The 27,456-nt window shown below is 42.4% G+C and overlaps 1 protein-coding gene across 7 annotated transcripts in view; it reads right to left on the bottom strand.

The window, feature by feature from the left end:
* The window catches only part of ZSWIM8 (zinc finger SWIM-type containing 8), a 391,013-nt gene that overhangs the window by 112,551 nt on the left and 251,006 nt on the right, over positions 1 to 27,456 (bottom strand). For 6 of the 7 annotated variants that reach the window (XM_078776669.1, XM_078776666.1, XM_078776668.1 and 3 more), the window contains 3 exons: positions 17,221 to 17,396; positions 16,828 to 16,935; positions 10,466 to 10,547 (listed from right to left, as the gene is read on the bottom strand). In XM_078776669.1, coding sequence (XP_078632795.1) covers positions 10,466 to 10,547; positions 16,828 to 16,935; positions 17,221 to 17,396 — 366 coding nt within the window. Of the gene's footprint in view, positions 1 to 10,465; positions 10,548 to 16,827; positions 16,936 to 17,220; positions 17,397 to 19,413; positions 19,519 to 27,456 lie in introns of those variants that run through there. The other variant, XM_078776670.1, reaches the window with a different exon arrangement.

Here is a 27,456-nt window from a genome sequence, read left to right as displayed (position 1 = left end):
TGAGTAGCGTGAAATGTATTTTTGCCATCTAGGGTAGAGTCATTGATGTCAATATTGTCGCCAGAAAAATGCACAAATCGTCCCGAAACCAGGTTGCTGGTAACAACTGCCCCAGTTTCTTGATCAAGCGCTTTCAGAGTGTTTTCAGCCATGGCAGTGTCATACCTAAGAACCCGGTTATAGCTGATTATGTGCCCAGCATTATGGAATAGCTCAACTAATTTCTTTGATCGAGTTGACTGGTGCAGCGTCATACCCATTCCAACGTGTTTAGGCGGTGCCTTCTTGTCTCCACATACACCATAGACCATGTCTTGTCCAATGCTAAGGACCCTTGTCTTCTTCACCCAACCAGTTTCAGACATCTCACTTTCGTCAAACTCAGCATCGACACTACTTTGGCCTCCAAGCAAGATATTCACAAACATGAGTACAGATGGTGGTACACTTGCCAACTCTGCTTTTTCGCTTACATCGCAACCTTCGAATGCAGGATGTGACATGATATCACTGCGGAGTTGCAGAGCAACGTGCACTAAAGACAGAAAATGATCATCCTGTTGTCTAAATATGGGAATATAGTCTGCACTGTTCTGACCGCACACCATTTCTGAAAGAGGTATGTGACTGAAATGTCGTGGAAGAAGCAAAGTTTGTTTCTCTGAAGGCGCCAAATTTCTTAGCACAAGAAATTCATAAATGTCCCCAATGCAATTCGACAAAGTTTCTTTAAAAGTCCCCAGTCTGCTAAGATACGATGTAGGAATTGTGCCGTCGCACTCACTGGCTAACTCTTTGTACCTCTCGAACACTGCAGATAGTTCAAATATGTGCCCTTTCTCAGCAGAGTGACGCAGCTCTTGACACAACCATGATATCGCCATGTCTGCTGATTTGCTTTCAGTTTCCGCCCTTTTGACATCCCTAAAGAATTTACTAAGACAGTTAACATGGTAACATGCCTCAGCTGAGATTAAATCATTCTCATTTGCAGTACGGACTAAGATGTAATGTACAAATTTAGCTTTTTCCGTAATTTCATTACTCATTTTGAAGGTTGTGACACGACTTGTCTTCTGCTTCTTGTCAAAGTTCTGGCAGAACATACACAATGTCCAGTTCATCTTAGTAGTACTACTGCGTAAAAACGGACATGCTTCAGCCGAAACACTCTTTCTTTCAGGATCTTTTTCGTTTTTCGATTGTTCCTTGGCTAGCTTAGCATTTATTTTCCCCTTGTGTGTGTATGCAGAGTAACATAGCTTATGCCATTTAAGTTTGGGGAGACTTTCTGGAGGCTCTGCAAAGAGAGTCGAAAGCCTGTCCACGGCTGATCGAAATTCATAGTGTCTAAGTTTGCATCGGAGCTCGGTCGCCTCTCTGATGGCAGCAATACCCTGGTTTGTCTGGTTGAAAATCGTATCTTTGACCTGGCTAGTTCCCTGACAAATGATACAAAGTTCAAACGACACATCCTCACGCTGTCGCTTGAGGCTGGCAATAGGTTCCATGGTTGGCCTGAGGGGAGAAACAGAAACCAAACTAAGCACCAGGCACGCATGTTCTGACCATGAAAACTACAACGTTGTATGATATACTGCAACAGCCCTTAAATGATCGAATAAGCGCAGGCAGTGTTGGCCCGGGTTTTAATCTTATTCTCAAAGACACAAAGTAAAGCTTCTTCAAGACAAAACATCTAACCGATATCACTAATTCATTAGTGGTAGATGCATTAGGCACTCATCGTCAATGCCCATGCCCTGCCTGTCTTTTTGCTACTGTTAGGTAAATGTACATGTATGTAGGCCTGCCTATGATGTGAGATGTCAAGCATACATTACACATTTGTATGTACATGTATCTCACCAAAGAAGAATGCATTCCTTTACTTTCATTTGATTTTATATTTCATTTTTTAACAATCTTAAAAAGACCCTTACCTGTACTCCTGAAATGTTTAATGCCTGATGCCTAGGGTACGAACTAGATGGCTTATGCTAGGCTATTAGATTCATTCTTCATCATTAAGGGTCTATTGAAGAACACCCTGCTCTGTCTGAATGGAAATGATTTGACAAACATGGCAAATGCATTGGGGTCAGAAAGATGAAGCCACTTTCACTGTTGAGTGAAAGGGATGGTTTCAAGTGCAAGTAACTGTTACGTCATTGCAAGACTTTCGCACTCATTGACCTTTGACCTATGTTGTTTACCGGTGACATTTAGATTCTGTCTTTATAAAATCTATCTCTAGACCATCAATAGGAGCATAAAAACTATGCCCCATTGTGCATTTAGAGGTTAAACTGCAAGCAAATTACGCAAAAACTAATTGTCGCCCCTTACAGAGATAAAGGCAAATGAGCATAGATGTGTCCTCACGTTTTCCTTTAAAAATAAGATTTTGAAAAGCTTTAGCAACCTTACTAGACAAAATATTGTAAAATAATTTAAATGTACAGATAGGGGATGTAAAATAAAGCATTTTTTCAAAAATTTTGAATTTTGCACTCATTGACCTTTGACCTTGATTAGTGACCTAATTACGCATTTTTGGGCTTGGCAAACAACAGATTCATATTCAGCATGAAAAACTACCCCAGAAAAAGTGGTTTGCTTGCTTTTACTCTAAAATGCCTCAATCATTCTATAAAGGCACATTTTCAGATTTTTTGACTAGGCTAAATTAAACTTCCAAAATCCAGCCTGACTGCATATCTCAACTTGTTTGCTCCTCACTTCTTACATATTTGTAACTACCTTCCGTGGCTGTTATGTTCACTCTTCCATCCAGGATTTCAAGCAAGAAGTGCACCGCCAACTACTGTATTGTCGTCTCCAAGTCTGAACCATGATTTGTATTACTTATGTTAACTTTTGCTAACTCAACCATTTTACTTGCTAGTTTCAGTGCTTTCTCCTATCTTCCACTCCTCCCCTTCCTCTTTTCCTGTTCATTCATTCCCTTGATGTTTATCCAACTGTCAATTCTGTCTTGTTCTTCCAACAATGAGTGGCAAGACCAAAAAGCCTCATTGAGAGCCTTGCTCCTGTAAAGAAAGAAGCAAAGAAAGAAAGAAAGAAAAACAGGAAAAGAAGTAGAAACTACAGAAAGTACGAGTTCATCTGTACTGATTTTGGCTGGAGGACCATTCCTTATTGGTTTGGAGAAATACTTTTTGACTCCCTCTTGAACAAACCTTGATCACTTATGTTACCATGTGTGTACATAAAGGGGGCATTTTTTCTTCAAATATCGATCATCAAATCTTAGAAAAGGTAATAAAATAATAAGTGCTTTCATATTTTTGGAGATAACATTTTTGAAAACACAAGTGAGTTTGTGATCGCAAAAATGCTGACCCCTTATCAAATTTCATATAAATAAACATGACAAACAATTTCAGTTTCATAAAAACAAGACAAACAAGGATTTCATACCAAGACAAACAAGGTTTTCATACCAAGACAAACAAGGTTTTCATACCAAGACAAACAAGGTTTTCATACCAAGACAAACAAGGATTTCATACCAAGACAAACAAGGCTTTCATATCAAGACAAACAAGGCTTTCATATCAAGACAAACAAGAATTTCATACCAAGACAAACATTCAATGTGTTTACTAATTACAATCAATCATTAGCTAACCTTGTCATTGTCATTTTATGAGAAACTAATTATTTATTACATTGTACAAAGAAGTGAAATGTTAATTTAAAAATTCCAACACCGATTGAGGGATGTCAGGAAGGCCTAGAGGTACGCACACTCGCCTCTAATCTGTCTAGCCTGGGTTTGAATCCCGACCCAGCGATAAACTGTCATCACAGTGTTTCACAGTGATGACAGTGTTTCACATTGGGTTCACAGTCCCGGTGTGTACCCCGGTTTAGAATAGGTACACCGTATCCCTGCGCATCGTAAGAGGCGACTAAGGGTTGGCGTCAGGAAGGGAATCCGGCCATAAAAACATTGCCTCAAACAGGGAACCATGATTGTCATGGGGCCCGCAAGGCTAACCCCCGCTCTAGCGGGGAAAATGGCCTTTAAAACGATCATTCATTCATTCATTCATTCATTCACAGTGTTTCACAGGTAGGGTGATTCATCAATGTATGTGCAGTCCCTCGGATTGACCTTAAACTGGCATCCCGCCTGCCAGCATTCGTTGGAGGATATTAAAGATCCAATGGTGTCCTTTGCGAAGAGTCGGTGAGCTATCGCCAGCATCATGACCAAATTCTAAATTCCTGCCCCTACTACTGCTGGGCAGGCAATGGAAAAAAACCACCCAGTATAACTCTTGCCAAATAACTGCTTCGGCATTAATGATGCTCGGCAACAGAGAATGGCATGTCAGATCAGAACAGTGATTGAAAGAACAGAGGCAGGAGAATGTGCAATAAATGTTAAAAGGATCAAGAGGTAAAAGAGAAAGGGGCAATGAGATTGAGAATAAGACAAAATAGGTGGAGGATGTAATGTATTTGCAATATTATAACATGTACTAGTTAGATATCTCCTACCTCCACTCCCCACAATCTATTTTTTTTAAGTCACAGAGAACAATGGGAGAATGACATTTCACTATCACCAATTGTTTTGTATACAAAGTCGAAGAAAAAAAGGTTTTATAAATGCTGCAATTGATAAATGCGGTACTATAGCAAAATAAGTGCTGAGCAATCTGCTAACACTCTGTCAGTTGCAGACTGTGGGACAGATCACAAACTCCTTATAGCAAAACTACAAGTGAAACTGAGAAAGGTGAAAAAAAATCCAAAACTCCGTCCAGATATGACCTTGAAACCATATCTAAATTAGAAAGGCACTCGTAGAGAGCATAGTCTCACCTCGCATGTTCATTCTGAACAAAAATATCATCGTTAACTGAACACACGCTATTATGGCCCACTTATATTATGGATGGCCCATATACCCATATAATCAATGCACCCTGGGCACATAGTTTCTTGGCATGGGTTATGAACATCATAAATTTAATTCTGCCTTCACATTGGGTTATAGATCAGATATACGAAGTTTCAGATTTTTTGGATAAGGATTTCAATTCAACCAATTATTGCTGGAATACCACTTCACCAATGATGCCATCATTATCACCCTATCTACAGACTTGGCATTTAATATGGAATATTTTTTTTGTGGGGGTGAACTTACTTTTCAAGATGACTTAGAACCAAAAGTTCATTGGAATTATGTTGAAATTATTCTAGATTTTGTTAATATGACCTTTAAAAGAAACAAAAACCACATTTGACATTTCGAAACAAATAAATTGATCCTTCAAAGTGATGTAAACTGATATCGAACTCAATTCACGGACAGTACTGTGTTAAACTTCTGTACGTTTTCCAGAAGTATCTCTTTATTTTGCACATTAGCCAAATTATTTTTGAACAAAAACAAAAGCTAAATTATGACTGGGATTATGGACAGTAAAATTACAGTTCAGTACTTTGTGTAACCCCCACGAGCATTCAGGAGAGCACGTACACGTCGAGGCATGCTGTTCGCGAGATTTGCCAAGGCTTGGACAGGAATCGCTTGCCATGCAGTGACAATAGCCTGCTGCAATTCACGCACAGATGCAGGCTGCTGGTCCAAGTGGTCGATTTGACGCGTTAATTCTGCCCACAAGTTCTCTATCGGATTCATATCCGGGGACATGGCAGGCCACTCCATATGCTTTACACCACGGTCAGCAAGAAAGTGTTGGATCATGCGAGCACGATGAGGCCGTGCATTGTCATCTTGGAAGACAAAGTTACCTCGAAAGGCTGCACGAGCAAATGGAAGCAATGTTTCTTCCAGAATGGCCCTGACTTGAACTGGTTCAGGTTTCCATTCAGAACAACCAGGTCAGTTTTGCCCCCTGCATGAAAAGCAGCCCAAACGGTCACCCCACCACCTCCAGCTTGGACTCTTGGCACTATACAATCTTCGTTGTGGGCTTCATGCACTTGTCTGCGCACTCGGACGCGGCCATCTTGACGATAGACCAGAAATCTAGACTCGTCACTGAAGATCATGTGATTCCAGTGTCCTGGCTGCCATTGACGGTGCTCTCTGGCCCACTGCAATCGGCGCTGGCTGTGTTGTCTGGTCAGGCGTGGCTTTCTCAGGGGACGCCTGGCACGATAGCCTGCTTGAACCAGTCATTGGTTGAATAGCCTTCTGGATACAGGCACATTTGTCAGTTGCTGCCACTCAACCCTAAGCCGATGAGCTGACTTGGTACCGCCATTGCGGACTAACCGGTGCAGCTGGCGATCATCCCTCCTTGTGGTTCTGCGGGGACGTCCTCGCCTCGGTATTGGAGTAGGGACACCCCTCTGAGCATTTCGTTTCAGGATCTTTGACACCTGACCTTGAGTGATGCCATACTGCCGAGCAATAGCACGCTGTTGCATGCCGGAATTTCGTAAAGCCACCACTAAATGACAAACGGCATTGTTGAGTTGACGGACCATCTCCAGGGGAAGCGGCAATAACTTTTGTAGATGTGCAGCAGTTGTTTTCCACTAATACAGAACGCAACAACCCTTGTATACCCGACTGTGAAGCCAATCATCAAATGCACCTGCCCGTACATTTTGCCACACCACCTGTGATATAATCCTGTTGTTGACTTCTTGCTGCGACAGACAATCAGTGACATGGTTCTTTTAACAAATAAATCACCAAAGTGTAAAAGAAACTCACCAGATTGATATACTGAGTTAAGAAAGTAAACCCAAGTCAAGCAAAAAAATATATTCCATATTAAATGCCAAGTCTGTATATACCCCATGGGGAGGATGACATATGGCAAGTATTTTTTGAGCGGTTTCAGAGAAAGTCCCTCGCCAGTGAGGAATGGCAGAATGCCAGTGGTACCTCGCCAGAGAGAAATGCCAGTCAGAGAAAATGATGTCCAATTTTTTTTATCTAATCCAATATGGCTGCCATACCATGTGGCATATGATGTCAGTGTTAGCAATAAAATATTGTCCATCGTATATCCCGCCTATGTTTAAAGTTTCGCATCGATCGGACAGCGGTTGCAGAGTAAACCATTTCAAAACGAAAATATATGGATGAGGACACGCACGAACACACACACAGCAATAGTTTTGCATCCCTTTTGGGGTGAGTAACAATATACAAGGTTGAAAAAAAACACATTTTGCAGAGCTGGATTTGGATGACAGAATGCCAGACAAATTGTGGCAGGTTGAAGAAATTGTAAAAAAAAAAAAAAAAAAAAAAAAAAAAAAAAGAGGCCAAAAGTAGGCACAAAGAAGAAGAGATGAAAAGCAAAGGTGCATTGAGAGAGGATATTAAGCAACTAAATGCTGACTTCCAACGACAAGCTATAAAAGAAAAAAAAAATTCAAAAAGGCATGCAAAGAGCCAGAAAGTGACAACAGAGTGGGGAAAACAAGAGATCTTTTTTAAAATACCAGAGAGATCATCGGAAAGTTTGGGTCTAGGATTGGTGTCCTTAAGAGTAAAACAGGAAAATATCTAACAGAAGAAACACTGGTGAAAGAAAGATGGAAGAACTATACCTAAATTATACAAATGAGATAGCGATATGATGGAAACCTTTGAAGAAGGAATATGAGCAAGAACCAATAGTGATTGAATTTGATGTACATAGAGCCCTGAAAGAGGTGGCAAATGGGAAAGCACCATTGAAATGGCAAATGGAAAGGAAAATGGAAAGACAAAAAGGAAGAGGCAATCGAAATTTAAACAGCTGTCTGCATACATACTGATCAGGAGAATTTCAACACAGAATAGATGACTTCATTATGTGAGAAATGCCAGTTGAGCAAGCAGGTTTCAGAAGAGGAAGAGGTCCTAGAGATCAAATCGCAAATTTGAGGTGGATCATGGAAAAGGCAAAGGAATATAAAAGGAATGTGCATCTTTGCTTTGTATATTACTAGCAAATCCTTTGATGGTGTTGATCATCAATGATGGGAATTATGCTGAGAGAAATGGGGATGTCCGAGCACCTGAATATATAATGAGGAAATCAAACTTGGACGACTGTCAATGTCAGGATTGACAAAGATCTGGAAAGACAAAGATGTGACAAAACAAACCAAGAGGAGGTTGGAGAATGCTCTGGTTTTTCCAGTTGCAATGTATGGATGTGAGTCTTAGACAGTGAAGAGGTAAGAAAGGAAGACGTTTGACAGTTTTAAATGTGTTGTTCAAGACGAATGTTAAAAACTCCATGGACTGCAAGAATAAACAAGTCAGTGCTTGAAGAAATTGGACCACAGTGTACATTAGAAGCACTGATGCTGAAACAGAAACTGTCATACTTTGGACACACTATGCATGCAGAAAACAAACGTCTGGAGAAATTAATCATGCTGGGTATCATTGAGGCAAGAAGAGGAAGATGCAGACTTTATATGAGCTGGATGGATAAGTTAAAGGCTGCAACAAAGCTGTCTCTGCCAGAGCTTTGGGAAGCAGTGCAGGATAGGGATTTTTGGAGAAATCTGATCATGAACAGTACTCGATAACTGTATTTTGTGTGCAAACCAAAAGCAAACCAAGGAATTTGATATCCATGAAGATCCATATGCTATTCTACAATATTTATGTCCAAATAGTCCTCTGTTGGGAGAAAATTATTTTTGCAATACTTTAATGCAGCATAAATATTGTTAAATATCCAAGTGGCAAACTTGACATGCCACCATGAATGGTAATGGCAGGTCCTCCCATATTTGGCCTTGCCACACAGTGTTAGAGTTTGACATTTGCATGAGCTCTAGCAAGCCAAAATAGAGAGCTTTCGGCAATGTAAATCCATCTACATGACATTTTGAAGGATTCAACAAACCACCCTGCCAGGAGGCCTTCAGATATCACTCAGATTTTTTTGGGGGATGAGGAGGGGGGGGAGATTTTCACCATCATTTCCTTGGTAAGTTGCAATATCCTGGCTTGTTAGAGCTGCATGATAATGCAGAGAGTACATATGATGTACTCCTGTCATACCTACCAGCAATTAAATTCAATTTAAGATTGAAATCAGATCATCATACACCAGTAACAGAATTTTTTTTTTTCAAAAACGGGATCGTTTTCCATGAAGACACATTCTATTACCCAAGTCAGCCACCAACTCAGCGACTCATGCCACAGGTACCTTCTCAAGGATTACTGTAGAGTGCGCAGCATGGATAAATCAAATTGGAGCACTTCATGTCCCACTGGAATATTTTCATATGTGTTGAGAATAAAGACTTCCTAACACCCCACTTACCTGCTTTCATAGCCACAGTAATTTTGAGATTCTCAGTAAGCCCATGCTACTCTCAGCAAGCAGCGTACATATTCTACATAACATCATCTTTTCAGTATGATCAGATGATGTGAAAAAGAAGCATATAACTTATACACATGGGCACTCCATAGTAGCATGCTCTAAAGAGAATTTGACAATTCCTGGAAAAGCTTTCAAATTTAAATAAAGCCAAATGCAATTATAATGCTATTCTTTGGAAAACGAGGTGGACAATTGTTAGATGTACTCGCTTGACACAGGAGAAGGAATGAATCAGGATGCTACAAAAATGTATGCACAATGCTACAATTGTGAACTACTCAAAATCCCAATTACACTTTTTATTATCAGCAGCACTTAATATTTGGAGGTGGTTTTTGCCACAAAAAAACCACAACAGTAGGCATGTATCTCTGTGTTCAAACTTTCCCTGTTTTTATTTTAATTTTTTTTTTTATGTGCAGGATCTAAGACTCATCATGGAGCTAACACACACACACACACACACACACACACACACACACACACACACACACACACACACACACACACACACACACACTCTCTCTCTCTCTCTCTCTCTCTCTCTCTCTCTCAGTAGAGTGCATGACTCCGCCAGGCTGAACAGTTTATGTTTTGTATCCCACTGATGGGCCAGCCAGATCTGGACCCGGACTTGAAATAAAATCTAATAACTTGTTCTTCGCGCCAAACCAGCTCATCCACTTAATTTTGTCATAATCCGTCCACAACATTTTGTATATCATTTTGGCTCCATGAATCAATGGTGGAGAATCACTTTAAAAAATTCTCGTATCCGGATCCGAATATGGATCTTCACCAAAATCAAACCGATTCGACCTTGTCACACAACCAACCAGTCCACCCAGTTTCGTCCAGATCCATCCACAACTTTTTGAGATATCCTGTTCACAGCCAGACAGACAAAGACAGACAGACAGACAGACAGACAGGGGTGAAAACATAATCTCCGCCCATCTTCGGTGATGGAGGTAGAAATTGCCAACTGACAAATATTTTATGACTGCTTAACAACACAGATATATAAAGCCAAAATTCAGACGATAATAACGTTTATACAACTCTCCTGAGACTGGACCAGCTCAAATATGCCTTACCGGGAGCGCCACACATTGTGTTGATCGCCGTACTCTGTGAAGACAGAAGTTCGTCCAACAGTCGCTGCGCTGTGGGCAGGATCTGTACAGAGAAAATAAATCATGTCCATGTGATCAATATAAGGGTAGGACGAGGAGCTTTCAGCATATTGACTAGGCCATGTAAAGCAGATCAGAACCACAAGTATCCAAAGTTTCATGGAATCTAGGTGGAGAAATGTAATGGAAGCTCTTGCGATATCTTTTGTGCAATCTAAATTATTTTTTTATATCGCACCCAATCAAAAGTAAAAGGCATATGCGAATGAATGTACACACTTGTGGATGCACATTTAAGCCCTCTTTGGATACTTTTACATACTTACCTTGGCTTACCCAATCATATTGATCTACATTTGCAACCAATTCTCTTTTGAACTGGTCAACTGTCCTTGTCTCCACTACCCTCATTGCCAAACTATTCCACATACTAACTACAGAGTTAAATTAGAAAAAAAATTTTTTTTAACACGAATGCATCAATTGATATGGCTCCGCTCACGTTAATTTATCAACCCACTGTTATGTTTGATTTCCATTAAAGATCACATGAAAGAGATCTCATGAGATCAGGAGATATCAAGCCATTGTTATGATTGATTAGATATCAACCACTGTTATGATTGATTAGATATCAACCTACTGTTATGCTTGATTAGATATCAACCCACTGTTATGATTGATTAGATATCAACCCACTGTTATGATTGATTAGATATCAACCCAATGTTATGTTTGATCTCCATTAAAGATCACATGAAAGAGAAAAAAAAAGATAAGTAGAAGAGAGAGAACATCAGATGCTTATAAGTAGAGTTATGATCTGCAAAATGCTTTGGGAAAGGGCACATGACCTTTGATGCGTTAAACCAAAATTTAATCAGTTCATATTTGTATCACAGTCCATACTTGTGTCAAGTTTGAATGAAATCCATTCTAGTACAGTATTAACATGAAAATAGCCCAACATGGACATTTTCGATAATAACCGTTTTTGGTGTTAAATGGCTTATATAATTGTCCTGTTTCTACAGAAAAAATTCTCATGAATTCACAAATGGGGAATGGAACCCTATTTTTTATTAAGTCAAAATATATGACCCGTTACAAAACTGTAAATAATGTGTTTTCCATGTTTGGATGATAATGATTCACAAATACTCTTAATACCTCTGCTAACAAAGGTGGGCGGAGGTTATGTTTTCACCTATGTCTGTCTTTTTTTTTTTTTTTTTTTTTTTTTTTTGTATACAAGATCTGTCTGTCTGTTTGTCTGTTTTGTTTTGTTTTGTTTTGTTTTGTCTTGTTTTGTCTGTCTGTCTGTTTGTCTCTGAAAAGGCATTCTCAAATGGTTATTTACTGATTTGGATGAAATTTTATGGACAGGTTGGGTGTGTGACAAGGACGAATTGATTTGATTTTGGTGAAGATCCGAATCTGGAACCGAGATTTTAAAATTTTTATAATGATTCTTCAACATTGAGAGAGTTTACACACAGTTGATATCATATACATTGGATGAAGCACAACATTTTAAGATGTTTCGTGAATATGAACAATATGACAGTACTGCCTAAAGATTATAGGGCACATGCACAGGATAGTGTATACTTATCATGCATATTGCATATAGACGAAATACATTCTTTTGAGGGGTTATGCATGAGTTAATTTAAGGGTGTGATGTACGATTGCGTAAAATGGAATGTAAACTTTTTCAGGACGACTTTGTGTTTAGTCTGTCAATGTTGTACCAGTTAATGTTATATTAAAACATTGTTGTGGGCCTGGAGTTTGAAAAGTAGACACAACTATACACTTTATGTAATACGTTATCATTGCTGTAAGTTTATAAATATGCATATGTATTATAATTCAGGGTGTGCTCCACATTATAACTCAGATGTGCATGTCTAGAAGGTGAAAGATTAACACTACTCCATTATGAGACATTCATAAACGTGTGAAGATTTGTACGGCACGTACTTGCTGTCAAATTCAGTACAACTTTTTTAAAGTACAACTTTATAACTCAAACATATATTAACTACAAACTTGATAGAGGGACACAATATATTCTTTGTTTGTGTTTGCCTGTAATTTCATTGATAAATTAGTGTTATAAATTTATAGAAGTTAACATTATGAAGCCCCATTGGAAGCAATTTTGAAATTTCCCCAAAAAACATATTTCCACATCAATAAAGTTGTGAAAACTTTTTTGTGGCCATTTAAACTTTTTGTGGCCATTACTAGCTCTTACACGAGCCTCGATCTTGTATACAAAAAAAGGGTTTGAAAACACAAATATGGTTATTATCGAAAAATATCTACATCATTGTCAATTTCGACTGAACTATTCTGTGATTCACAAGTTATTGTGGTAACAAAGATTATAAATTAAAGGTCACATGACAATAAACCTTAGACCCATTGAACACAAAATCTAATGAGTTCATCTTTGCATCAATACTTGTACCTAGTTTCGTCAAAATCACTTCAACTGATTTTGAAGATTCAAGAATCACTTCAACTGTACCAAACTCTCTTATTTGTCTCCCTCTTCCAAATCCTGGTGGCGTCTGGTCAAATCCGTTTCTGGTGTTTGTTCCCCCTCCATCCCCTCCCTTACCTCAAACGGCTACAGAGCTGACTCCGCACGTGAAAAAGCTGAATGCCTCAACTCTGTGTTTGCCTCTAAATCTTGTGTCCCAAACCCATCCCTCTCTGTACCCACCATACCCAGTCGTACCCTGCTGCTCCTGGACTCCGTGTCCTTTCCTCCTGACAAGGTGGAAAAGTTTCTCTCAACCCTCGACTCTGATTCTGCAACTGGACCCGACAGCATCAGCCCACGGGTCCTAAAATCCTGCTCTGCCGCTCTATCTCACCCTCTCTCTGTTCTCTTCACCCTCTCTTTTGCTCAAGGTCAACTGCCATCTGCTTGGAAATCAGCCAACATCACCGCTTTGCACAAAAAAGGTGCAAAAACAGATCCTAGCAACTACAGACCAATCAGCCTTCTCCCAATTATCAGCAAAGTCATGGAATCCATCATTGCTTTGGATATGAAATCTTTCCTCTTCTCCAATGGCTTGATCTCTGATCATCAATTTGGTTTCAGACCAGGTCACTCTACTCTGGACATGCTGCTTTTGCTGTCTCAACAATGGATGGAGGTCCTCAATGCCAAACAGGAAATTAGAGCCGTCTCCCTCGACATATCACGTGCCTTCGACACGGTCTGGCACCCCGCTCTGCTCACCAAACTCTCCGCCTTTGGTATCCATGGAAATCTCCACGCATGGCTGGCGGACTTCCTCTCTAGTCGTCGTCAACGTGTGGCCCTGAATGGGTTTCTCTCATCTCCTCTTCCTGTTCAGGCTGGAGTTCCCCAAGGCAGTGTTCTGGGCCCCGTGCTTTTTCTGGTCTTCATCAATGATCTCTCTGACTCTCTTGAAAATCCTCTCTATCTCTTTGCTGATGACTCCACTCTCTGCCGCTCCATTCCTCTTCCCTCAGATCGGCAGTCTGCAGCCTCCTCACTCTCTGAAGACTTGGACAAAATCACAGACTGGTCAAACAAGTGGAACATGTCTTTCAATCCTGACAAATCTCACACTCTTACGATGTCTCTCCGAAAAGATCGACTGGACAACCCTCCCATCTACTTTCTCAACAATCCTCTCCAAGAAGTTCTGTCGCTCAAGCTTTTGGGTCTCACTATCTGCCATGATCTTTCTTGGGAAAACCACATTTCCAAGCTGGCCTCCAAAGCCAGTCGCCGACTGGGCATCCTCCGTCGTGCGAAGTCCTTCCTCGGCACACCTGAGCTCCTCACCACATACAAGGCTTTCATCCGCAGCTCAATGGAATACTGTTCTCCCCTATGGGCCGGTGCTCCTGCCTCACACCTAGCTCGGCTTCACGCTGTTGAAACCAAAGCTTTCAGAATTATTGGAATCTCCCGCGATGAAGCTATCTCTGAGGGCCTTTCACTCACTCACCGCAGGCAGGTAGGTGGTCTTTCTGTCTTCTACCGACTCCTCTCCGGCCTTGCACCCCCAGCTCTCTCTGTGCTCTGTCCCCCAAATATTCCTACAGGTCGCACAAGATCTGGCAGCAACCGTCTGATGGTTAAAATGCCGAAATCTCGGCTCTCTGCTCACCTTCACTCTTTCATTCCTCTTTTCTCCCGCCTCTGGAACAAACTCCCTCACTCCCTTCAATCCCACTCCTCCCTCCAGGTCTTTAAAACAGCTGTTCACCACCATCTCTTATCTTCCCCCATCCAAAACCTTGATCTTTTCTACCCCCGCTAATTCACCCCAGATCCACCTTGTTTGAAATTCCAACTTCTTTCCTGGAAGTCCTGGCAGTGTCCATATGTTTTATACCTCTCCCACCGCCCCCTTCCCATGCCCCCCCCAAAGCCCTCGCCCTCTCTCAGATCTCTCGATGTCTCCATGTCTCTCGGTCCCTGCTCTCAAATGTTGTGTTTGTGTCCTTCCCCCTCTCTCCCCATCTTGTCTACCGCTCCCGATGTTATATGTTTTATGTGTCGGTTTGTCTTTCTGTGTGATTAATGTTCGCTCTTTCACGAGCCTCGATCTTGTATACAAAACAAAAAACAAAAAAAAACAAAAAAAAAAACTGTTCACAATTGGTAACAAAAATCTGCTACATACGCATGGACAGAAAGGCAGACAAATGGATCAGACAAATGGATAAGCCAAAAACGTAATGCCTTCTCTGTGCCTTCGACTTCAGAGGCATTAAAAAAGTCCTTTCCTCAACTCTGATCCAACTCTTTCTTTCACTTAAAACTTTGCCCTCTGGTCCTATCCTCACCTTTGATTAATTAATGTTTTTGAACTGCTTGCAAGAAAGCTACCAATTCTTATTGATATATCAAATATATCGATCATAATGATGTATAATCTAATATACAATTATTAAAAAAACAATTATCTAATAATTTTCTAAAAGAAAAACTCTATTCTTTCTAATCTTCCCTGGTAATGAAGATGAGATGAATTGAGATGTACTATACTATTTACAGAGCATCAGTGCTGCGGAAGCAGCTTCTTGGCTAGAGTTATGCTGGGTGGTTTGCCATTGCCTTTCCAGCTGTCTGGGCAGAAGTTTGTAATTTGGCCAGGGCCTTGGCGAAAGCTCATCGACTCGGACAGAATGGGACCTTTAATTTCTACAAACTAATGCTAGCAGATAGGACGCCCAGTTTAATGTCCATCGGTGGGATGTCTCGAGTAGAAAAAGATAAAATAATTATACATGTGTGGACAAGCAAATCAATAAAATACATGTACTTAAAAGTATTTTCAAAATAGAACGACACTCGGTAGAGCACATACCACAAGGCTGAACAGTTTATGTTTTGTATCCCACTGATAGGCCAGATCTGGATCCAGAAATGAACCAAAATTGAATCGCCTCATTCTTGTCACTTAACCAACTTATCCATACAGTTTTGTCATAATCCGTCCACAACTTTTTGAAATATCATGCTTTATATCGTTTTTGGCGTTTGTCACTGAATGGTGAAGAATCACTTAAAAAATAAAAAGTTATTGTGTCCGGATCCGTATTCGCATCTTCACCAAAATCAAATCAATTCATCCTTGTCTCATACCCACGGACCACCAAGTTTTGTCCAAATCCATCCATAACTTTTTGAAATATCGTGCTTTATATATTGGTTTAAGCTTTATCACTCAATGGTGAAGAATCACTGAAAAAAATTTACCTGTTCTGGATCCGGTTTCGAATATTCACTAAAATCTAATCATTTCATCCTTGTCACATACCCAACCTTCCACCATGTTTCGCCCGAATCCATCCACAACTTTTTTATATCCTGTTTACAAACAGACAGAGATGAAAACATAACCTCCATTCACCTTCAGTGGCGGAGGTAATAAAAAGAGGATTTCTAAAAACATTTAAAATGTTTTTCTTCTTATTATTATTATTATTATTATTATAAACTATTGGTATAGACTAGCCTGCAGTTTATCATTTCCATCTGTACCGATGGCACACGAATAGTCATTATTTTGTGATGAAGCTCAAATCCCAAATGATTTGTCGATTATACGAGGAGTACGCTAATTTCGATTTGGAGCATTATGCGCACGTGGCTTGCAAAATGGGCTTAAGTAAATATATTTCAAACTCCAAAATCGATGATGAACTACCTGGTGAAAAAAACAACACATTACCAAAAAAATGTTGCAGTGCACCAATTGCATCATTACTTCTACCCAAGCTTCACCAATCAAACACAGGCATCCTGTAATCACCTGTTGGGGAAGTTCGCTGATGAGATATTGGGCAAACTTCTGCAGCTGGTCCCTCTGAAGACGTGACAAAGATTCTGACACAGGTGCACGAAGACACACCATCGCCGCCTGATATATAGATAAAGACATAAAAGTGGAGGGTGGAGGGAGGGGAGGGATTGAGACATGTCATCGCTCGATATTTGTTATAAACATTGATGGGAAAACACACACACACACACACACACACACACACACACACACACACACACACACACACACACACACACACACACACACACACACACACACACACACACACACACACACACACACACACACACACACACACACACACACACACACACACACACCTTTGCTCAGAACTCACACACACCTTTGCTCAGAACTCACACTTTGGATGCGGAACAGACAAAGTGCCACAACATGAGAACACCATTTTGCACCAGCACCGCAGGTGCAGCTGCATGAGGTCACACGACAGCGGTCAAACATCACAGCCACGTTGTATGCACCCTTGGTTTGGTAGATATTTTGTGGAGGGATGACTGTTGCACTCAAGTGGAACCCTGGGAACAAAAAAGCACAACACTAATTTTAAACTCAGGTTTTAGAACAAGTCCACCTGCCATGTAATGAATTTGAACACTAAGTTTATTTGCACTTTGCTGACGTATGTATGGCAGAGATTAAATAAATCTGGTGTTCACACAAATGTACCTTCAAGGGTTTTTGGTAATGCACAATTCTCAAACAAAGAAAAAATTCGCATTATATTTTCTAGTTTTTCCTTGCTGAGAGTCTGCTTCTGTGTCCATCTTGGCCACCCCAATGCATCTTCTCTTACCCCTCATTCCTTATTTATTCCAAGTCTCCCTCGATTTCGTCCCTTAATCCTGCTGTTGGTGTGCCTCCCCCTCTCCTTCTCTTGTTTTTACCTTCGCCACTGATGGTGGACGGAGGTTATGTTGTATGTCTCTTTGTTATGTTGCCAGGTTATGTTGTATGTATGTATGTATGTATGTATGTATGTATGTATGTATGTCCTCCCTGTCTGTCTCTTTGTTTGTATGCAGGATACCTCAAACGGTTATTGATGGATTCAGATGAAACATGGTGGACAGGTTGGGTGTGTGATAAGGATGAACTAATTATATTTTGGTGAAGATCTGATTGCGGATCTGAATACGAGGACATTTTTTAAAGGTGATTTTTCACCATTGAGTGATAGGGTCAAAAACAATATACAGCATGGTATCTCAAAAAGTTGTGGACTAGTTATGACAAAACTTGGTGGATAAGTTGGTTAGATGACTCGAGAGAACAAGCCTATTAGATTTTGGTTCAGATTGTGGCAGAAGAATCCGCTCCACCAAGTGCCTTTCTATTTTTGTTCTGTTACGTCCTGATCCATTCTATGTTATAGTTACTCCACAGGCTTGAATTTGTATAAAATAACAATAAAAATAATAGTAATACAATAAAAGCCACATCTCTACTACAGCCAAACGATGTTACAATGACAGCTATCCACCCACCCAAACAAAATAAACCATTACAAAAAATAAACCAGAAAGAGCAATCAGATATTGCAGACCCTCACCAGGATGTGTTTTCAGTGATTTTTAAGGCTTTTGTGTTAAAACAAATATGGTGGCCGAACCACGTGACCGATGACGTCATCATTTTTTCTCTCCAATTTATCCATAGATGATGCTCAAGAAATTTCATCTTGATTGGATGAGGATTTGTACTTCACGAATTATGATGTCATAATGGAAGCACTTATGACATCATCATTAACATATGTTATTCCACATGGAGTTCTTTACAATGAGCAATGTCCCCATTTTGTATATGCAGCGCCTTCAGAGATAAAGAGGTGCAAATGTTTTCCGGTTTTTCCAAGATGACGGCCGAACTACGTGACCGATGACGTCATCATTTTTTTCTCCAGCAATTTATCCCCAGATGACTCAAGAAATTTTATCTTGATCGGATGAAGTTTTGTACTTGTCAAATTATGACGTCATAATGGAGGCACTTATGACATCATTAACACATTTTATTCCCCATGGAGAGTTCTTTACAATGAGCCATGTCTCAATTATTTTTCTATTCAGCGCTTTCGGAGATATAGAGGGACAAAGTTTTTAGGTTTTTCCAAGATGGCGCCCATACCACGTGACCTATGACGTCATAATTATCATTTTTACAATTCTACAGGTGGGGGTGCACCTATAGTGAAAATTTCCTGTCAATCGGACCAACGGTTGCAGAGAAAATCATTTATTCTGTGCGGACAAACAAACATAGACAGACATACAGATAGACAAACAAACGGTCTCAAATGCAACACCCTCTCCTCTGGTGAGGGTAATAAACCGAATGAATGAATACTCAGATCTAACTCCACCATATAAAACAATGCGAGCAATTTTTGAAATTATCTTCCTAACAATTTTTGAAATTATCTTCCGAACATTGTGCCATCCCTAGCCCGATATGCACAGCGTTAACAAACAAACATCAGTGTCGATTAATCAGAGCAATCAGAGGCTCGCAAACCCTAACAACAACACTCACCTGTAAGCTGTCCAGCCTGGGTTAAAATCTCTAAGCTGTCTAGACTATCATCCCGGTGTTTCACAGGCAGGGTTATTCATCAAGGTGTGTGCTGTCTCTCTGGTAGATGTTAAATGGGCATCCTGTCTGCCAGCATTAGTTGATGGATATTAAATGGATCTTCGAGATCGAGACGAGATGACCTGAAATGAAAATACAAGAAACACCGACTAACATTATTTATCTCACATCTGGAGTACTGCTCTCTCCTCTAGGCTGGCTCCATTGCCTCACATATTTCTCAGCTTGATGCTGTGGAAACAAAGGCTTTCAAGATCGTTGAAATATCTTGTGATGAAGCTTAGTCGATGGGCCTATCACTTTGCCATCACCGACAGGTTGGTGGTCTCTGCCTTCTTTCCCATCATTTTTAGTCTTGCACCCTCTGCTCTCTCCAACAACACAACAACAACATGCATTTTAAGGCCATTTTCCCTGCTAGAGCGGGGGTTAGCCTTGCGATCCCCGTGACAATCTTCTCCATCTTGCCCTATTTTCTGCATCTCTCCTTGTTAAACCCCTTGCCCGCATTACTTCTTCCACCAACATCCACCAACTTCTTCCAACAACATTTCCTCCATCTGCAGCTCCCTCTGTGCACACCTTACATTTGAATGTAGCTGCCACACTGGTTAATGACCCTCTCAGACCACAACATTTTTGATGAACCCACTCAGTGCACATTGTACATTGAATGGAGTTCACTCCGACACCCTTTCTGCACACAGCACAGGGCCACTTCCCAGTCCTTTCCACCTCACCACATGCTTTACCACTTGCCATCACCTTCGTCTTTCCGATATTCACCTTCAGACCTTTTGTCTCCATACATTCCTTCCACTTGTTAATCTTTTCCATCAGTCCATCCATACTTTCCGCAATCAACACCAGATCATCTGCATACAACAACTCCCACGGTAAACCCTCCGTTACGTTCTGAGCCAGCACCTCCATCACAGCTACAAATAGTAGTGGTCTTAGTACCGACCCCTGATGCACTCCCACCGTCACCTCAAACTCACCACTATTCCCATCCTTCGTCCTTACAGCTGTGCGCGCTCTTTTGTACATTGCCATCACTACTCTGATCAACCATTCCTCCACTCCTAGCTTCCTCATTGCCCATGTCAATACTTTGCGTGGAACACTATCGAATGCTTTCTCCAGATCAACAAACCCAAGAAACAACTTCTTCCTCTTCTCCATGTACTTCTCCTGCAACTGCCTCACAATGAAAAGCGCATCTGTCGTTCCTCTTCCTGGCATAAATCCAAACTGCATTTCGTCGATCTTCACTTTCTTCCTTATCCTCCTCTCCAACACCCTTTCCAATACCTTCATTCCATGCTCCAATAACTTTATCGCTCGGTACGAGCCACACTCTAGAGGGTCACCTTTCCCCTTGTATAGAGGGACGAGGGTACTCAGTTCCCAATCCACTGAAATGCGGCCTTCTTTCACCGCCAGATTACAGATCTCTGTCATTCTCTTCACACCCCAACTTCCTGCTGCCTTCAACATATCTCCCACAACTCCTGTCGGCCCTCCCGCTTTTCTACTCTTCATTGCTTTTATCGCTTCCTCAACTTCCTTCTCAGTTATCTTCTCTGCCGGTCCTAAAACTGGGTTACTCTCCATGTTGCCATCCCATTCATTCTCTGTATTCAACAGCATTTCCATATATCTTTTCCATCTTCCTTTCATTCCATCTGGGTCCACAACGATTTGTCCCACTTTATCCTTCAAGCAACTCACCCCCATCACATCACACCTCTTTCGCTATCTGCTTTGCAATCCCGAATACTGCTCTCTGACCCTCTTCCGAATCCAAGCGTTCTCAGAACATTTTCCTACATGCCTCCTGCGCATTTGCTACCTCTTTCTTTGCAGCCTTCTTGGCTGTCTTATAACTTTCATGCTCTGCTGTTTCTGCTCCCGTACCCTTCGCCTTCTGCCACTCCTTGAACTTCTTCCTCTTCTCGTCAATCATCTTTCCAACTTCATCATCCCACCACCATGTTTCCGAGTGCCTCGGTGGTCCTTTTGTTGTCCATCCACATACCTCACCAACGGCTCCCAACAGACTAGCTTTCATTGACATCCAACCACTTTCAAGCTCAACCACATCATCCTCTACCCTACTCAGCCTCTCTTTTAATGCCTCCCTTACTGTCACCTCTTTCAACCTCCACAACTTCATTCTCGGTTGGTACTTCACCCGCTGAGCTCTCCTCGCCACTTTCACCCTTATGTCGCAGACAACCAAGTGGTGCTGTGAAACAGCCTCCTCCCCCGGGATCACCTTTGTGTCCCGGAGGTGCCCCCTATCTCGCCTACGCACCATCAGGTCGTCAACGGTTGTCGTCGACCCACCTGACGTGTAGGTAACAAGCTTATTATCCTCTTTCTGGAACTGAGTATTACAAATCAACAAATCAGCTCCATCAGCAAACTCCAAAATCCTTTCACCTTCTCCATTTCTCACACCATATCCTTAACCCCCATGAACTCCCTCAAAACCATCCATACTCCTTCCCACATGTCCATTTAGGTCTCCTCCTACCACAACAACTTCCTCATCTTTCACGTTTTCCATCAGCTTCTCTATCGCACACCAGAACTTGTCCTCTTCATCGCTCCGACCAACCTGCGGAGCATATCCCGAGATGACGTTCACCAAGAGCTTTCCAATCATCATTTTCACAATCATCAACCTATCACTCACTCTAGTCACACTCACCACACTGTCTACAAACTCCTCAGAAAACAGGACACCAACACCATTCATGCCCTCCAGGCACCCTTGCCACACAAACTTGTATTTCTGTCCCTGCCTACCCTTCACCATTCTCACACCACTTCCCTTCCATCTCGTCTCTTGCACACAACACATGTCCACTCTTCTTCTGACCAATACTTCCACAACTTCTCCTGATCTCCCTGTCATTGTCCCTACAATCCATGTCCCAAACCTCAGAAACCGATCTCCACTTCGGGCTGTACCCTGTCCATATGTAGTTGTAATTGTCATGGTTCTCTTTTTGAGGCAATGTTTTTATGGCCGGATGCCCTTCCTGACGCCAACCCTCTTAGTCGTCTCTTACGACACGCAGGGATACGGTGTACCTATTCTAATCCAGGGTTCACACTGGGAAGCATTTAAAACATGGAAATTCTGGGGGGGGGGGGGGGGGGGCACCACACCACGTCGGCCTGGTCAGCACCACACCACGTCAGCCGGTCAGCACCACACCACGTCGGCGCGGTCAGCACACACCATGTCGGCCCAGTCAGCACCACACCACATCGGCCCAGTCAGCACCACGCCACGTCGGCCCGGTCAGCACCACACCACGTCGGCCCGGTCAGCACCACGCCACGTCGGCCCGGTCAGCACCACACCACGGCGGCCCGGTCAGCACCACACCACGTCGGCCCGGTCAGCACCACACCACGTCGGCCCGGTCAGCACCACACCAGTCGGCCCGGTCAGCACCACGCCACGTCGGCCCGGTCAGCACCACACCACGGCGGCCCGGTCAGCACCACACCACGGCGGCCCGGTCAGCACCACACCACGTCGGCCCGGTCAGCACCACACCACGTCGGCCCGGTCAGCACCACACCACGTCGGCCCGGTCAGCACCACACCACGTCGGCCCGGTCAGCACCACACCACGTCGGCCCGGTCAGCACCACACCACGTCGGCCCGGTCAGCACCACACCACGTTTGCCCGGTCAGCACCACGGCGGCCCGGTCAGCACCACACCCTTGGAAAGGACTTCGATGTGCACGTCGGCCCGGTCGGCCCATAGCCTGGCGCGAAGTCAAAGGACATCAGCACGTCATCCGAAAACAGCTCCGGTTGGTGCGAACCACTCGGTCAATGGCACGAACCAGGTCCCGACACGCCCTTGCTCGCTTGGCCCCGATGAAGGCCTCGCTGGGTGTTCTCCAAACAGGGGCAAAATCGCCCAAGCCGCGCTGGATTTCGGCAGCGCTCTGCTCTCTCCGTGCTCTGTAAATGCCTCTCCCTCCCTCCCCCAAGTATCTGCAGGTTTTACCCCAGTAAGCGAATTGGCAATGATGTCCCACAAGAAAAGGACGTTAAACATCCCACATTGATTTTTGAAAAAGAGATCACAAGGGCTGGATATCTCGGTCAAATGAGAAATTCTTAGACTCAGAACCTGGTGCTATGAGAAGTTTATTTGATGCATGTCACATTGCCACATCAGTTTTTTCCATTTCTTTCACACCGTCAAGTGTATAGGTGCTGCCAAGACAGTATCATTGGCTAAGGAGCTGGATGAGTTGATCCTGGATGGGTTGCCACTCTGATGCAGGATACTCGAATGGCTTATTACCCCAGTAAGCTGGTACTCCTTTTGCCAAAACCGGAAGGATGATAGGCTGAGACAACCCACCTGGTGTTATTTTATTTGGTGCCCAACAGCATGACAGGGGCTCAAACTCAAAACCCTAATATCTTAAGCTAGCCATCTTAACCGTTAAGCCAACACCGGTCATCTGCCACATCAGTACTGCCTCATAAATCGATGTGTATATATGGGACATAATAATAATAATAATGACAAAAACAAACACGGCAAGTTGGAAGCGATGAAAAACGGGTTGGTTAGAATCAAAAGCGGGTTTGTTTTAAAACATTTTTTTACCAAACGTGGTAAACAGGCTATTTGAGAGGTTGTTCTTGGTGCAAAATAACCAGAATACTGAGATAGTCGTTTATTGCTGAGTAATGATGAGGAGTTTCCAAGTAAGACAACTTCAAAATAAGTTCAAATTCCATGATTGCGTTCACGACAATATTCAGAGGAAAGTTTGCATATACACTGAACAGCAATATAAACGTCACTTCATAAAAATAATTCCTGAACATTTCACATAGAAATATCAATGCATTTTGTTTAGATATCTCGTTATTTACATTAGTCTGTATCTAAATTTAATCCTAACTACCAACAGTGGTGCACACGTAGATAAAAACAGGTCACCAAAACGCAGGCAAAAAAACGACCATGGCACAAAGTCGTGCATGATTCCCATGGAAATGAAAATGCACGTGCGTCTCCTTGTGACTTTCCCGATAAAAGGCACTCCAAAACGTGTGTTCATCATTCGTGTTTCGATGCCAGCGCCATGCCCAGACTTACAAGGATTCAGAGAGACCAGCCTATTGGAAGATTGCATGCTGGACAGACTGCACCAATGGTTGCCAATGCTTTCCATGTCAACGTGAGAACCATCTACAGGTTACAGGAACGATACCAGGCCACCAACAGCACCGATGACCGCCCACACAGTGGCAAACCGAGGGTAACAACACCACGACAGGATCGACAGATTGTGCGTCATCACATCCAAGATCGCTTTACCAGGGCTACAGAAACTGCAAGACAAACAGTTGGAACCCACTAGAGACACATGAGTGGTGATAAAGTCTGTCGACGTTTGAAGAACAGGGATGTCCGTTGTCACAGGCCATATCGTGGCCCCATTCTTAAAGTTCGACACTGCCATGACCGACTACAGTGGGCCACACAGCATCAAAATTGGCGTTACCAGCAGTGGAGAACCGTTCTTTTCTCAGACGAAAGCCGATACTGTGTTTCCACGGCAGATGGCAGAGTGAGAGTTTGGCGTAGACGTGGGGAACGCTACTCAGATGACTGTGTGATGGAAAGAGACTCGTGGGGTGGTCCAAACATCATGGTATGGGGTGCTATTTCTCTCAATCACAAAGTCGGTCCTGTGGTGTTCCAGAATATTGGTCCAGGAAGAGGCAATGGTGTCACAGCTGCTCGCTACATCGATCAAGTCCTCAGACCTCACGTTGTGCCACATTTTGGACGTCACGGAAATCATGTCTTCCAGCAGGACAACGCCCGTGCCCACACTGCCAGAGCAACAAGGGACTTCCTGCAACAGAATGGCATCCAAACCATGCACTGGCCTGCGCTCAGCCCCAATTTAAACCCGATAGAGCACTTGTGGGACGAGGTTCAAAGAAGACTGAATGACGTTCGACCAAGGCCGACAACTGCAGCTCAACTCAATCAGGCGTTTCTCAGTGTGTGGGCCCAAGTGACAAATGCCTTCATCAACCGATTAATCCACTCCATGTACAGACGATGTATGGCTGTCATCAATGCTCACAGGGGTCACACAAGATACTGATTTTGACCTCCCTTGTTCTCACCTGGTCTTGTGTTTTTCTTATTCAGAACATTTCACATTATTGTTTAAACTGTGGTGACCATACCTGTAATATTTCATGTTGATCCTAAATCTCAATTCGTGTTGATCATGACTTGAAAATAAAGACTCCAAAATATTGATTCTGACTGACGTTTCTTTTGCTGTTCAGTATATATCGGGTGTCGACAAATTATTATTCCAAGTTTAAACAGTGATAACGAATGAAATAAAAACGAATGAAATGGGATACTATGATGCTATTTGTTGCATGTCGAAGAACATTCCTCAAAGTTTTATTGACATTTTTCGTTTTCAGGTGTCGCCTGTGAAGGGTGACGTCACATGTACTGTAAATGGTGTCCCCACAAGAAATAGCAGTGTTGCCCAAGTTACAGAGCACAGACAATGATAAATGCTATATATGATAATCTTCACAAAACTGAAGAAGGTTCTTTCACATGCATCAAACTGCACACATCCTCATATCCCATTTCATTCATTTTTTTTACAGCGTAGCCCATAGGGCAATGGCATCTAGAACAGCATTTGTGTCTCTGTATGTCCCCACAAACGTACACCAATCAGAGCTGAGGATCTAGTCACATGACAGGGGCACACATTTAGTAACCATTACAGTTGCATATTTTACGAAAAGGAAATATAACAACCTTCTGTGGAACATTTTGGGGTCCCAGCGGGTGTTGTAAGGTAGGTAGGAGGTTTCAGAAACTCCTTAATACAATTATGATTTTAAAATATGATCGACATGGATCTTGCTCCCGAATCCGGAAGTGAACTGGTGACGACAGTTCGCTGGTTTGATATCTCAATACAATCGTGATTTAACATTATATTTTGATATATTAATACTACAGTATCAATTTGTGATTGGAATGATAGATGATGCTGTTTGGAATGAAAATATAGATAACCTGCTGTCAATGCTGATGTTCGACTGAAGGTGGCACAGGAATGTGGAATTTATTGGTTCATCATTTGCTATTCGCCGTTTTTTTACCCAAGTCATTCACGTACTGGCTGTCCATGACTACAACAACAACAACATGCATTTTAAGGCCATTTTCCCTGCTAGAGCAGGGGTTAGCCTTGCGGTCCCCATGACAATCTTCTCCATATTGCCCTATTTTCTGCATCTCTCCTTGTTAACCCCCTTGCCCGCATTTCTTCTTCCACCATCTTTAGCCAAGTCTTTCTCGGTCTTCCCCGTCCTCTACTTCCTTCTACATTCATTTCCATCACTCTTCTCAACCAGTCACTTTCATCCTTCCTCAACACATGACCAAACCATCTCAACCTGTTCCTCTTCACAGCATCAATCACAGGCTCTATTCCCATCATCTTTCGCAATTCATCATTTGTCTTCCTCTCTCTCAACGATACTCCGCACATCCACCGAACCATTCGCATTTCCACCCTTTCCAGCCTCTGTTGCTGCTCTACATTCATGACCCATGTCTCGCTCCCATAAATCATAACACTTCTCACACATGCAGCATACACCTTTCCCTTCAGCTTCAATGACACTCCCCTCCTCATCAGCACGCCACTCAGTTCCCGAAACTTCTTCCATGCACATCTCACTCTAGCAACCGTTGCCGTGTCTGATCCACCTTCTCCATTCAGCATGTCTCCGAGGTAGCAAAAAGTTTTCACACCTTCCAGCTTCACGCCGTCTCCAAGATCCAACTCGACATTTCCTCCATCTGCAGCTCCCTCTGTGCACACCTTACATTTGAATGTAGCTGCCACACTGGTTAAT

Source organism: Myxine glutinosa, chromosome 4 (genome assembly GCF_964187855.1).
Source record: "Myxine glutinosa chromosome 4, kmMyxGlut1.1, whole genome shotgun sequence".
Taxonomy (NCBI): domain Eukaryota; kingdom Metazoa; phylum Chordata; class Myxini; order Myxiniformes; family Myxinidae; genus Myxine; species Myxine glutinosa.
The sequence above is the reverse complement of the archived record's forward strand: the minus strand, read 5'-3'. Positions and strand labels throughout refer to the sequence as shown.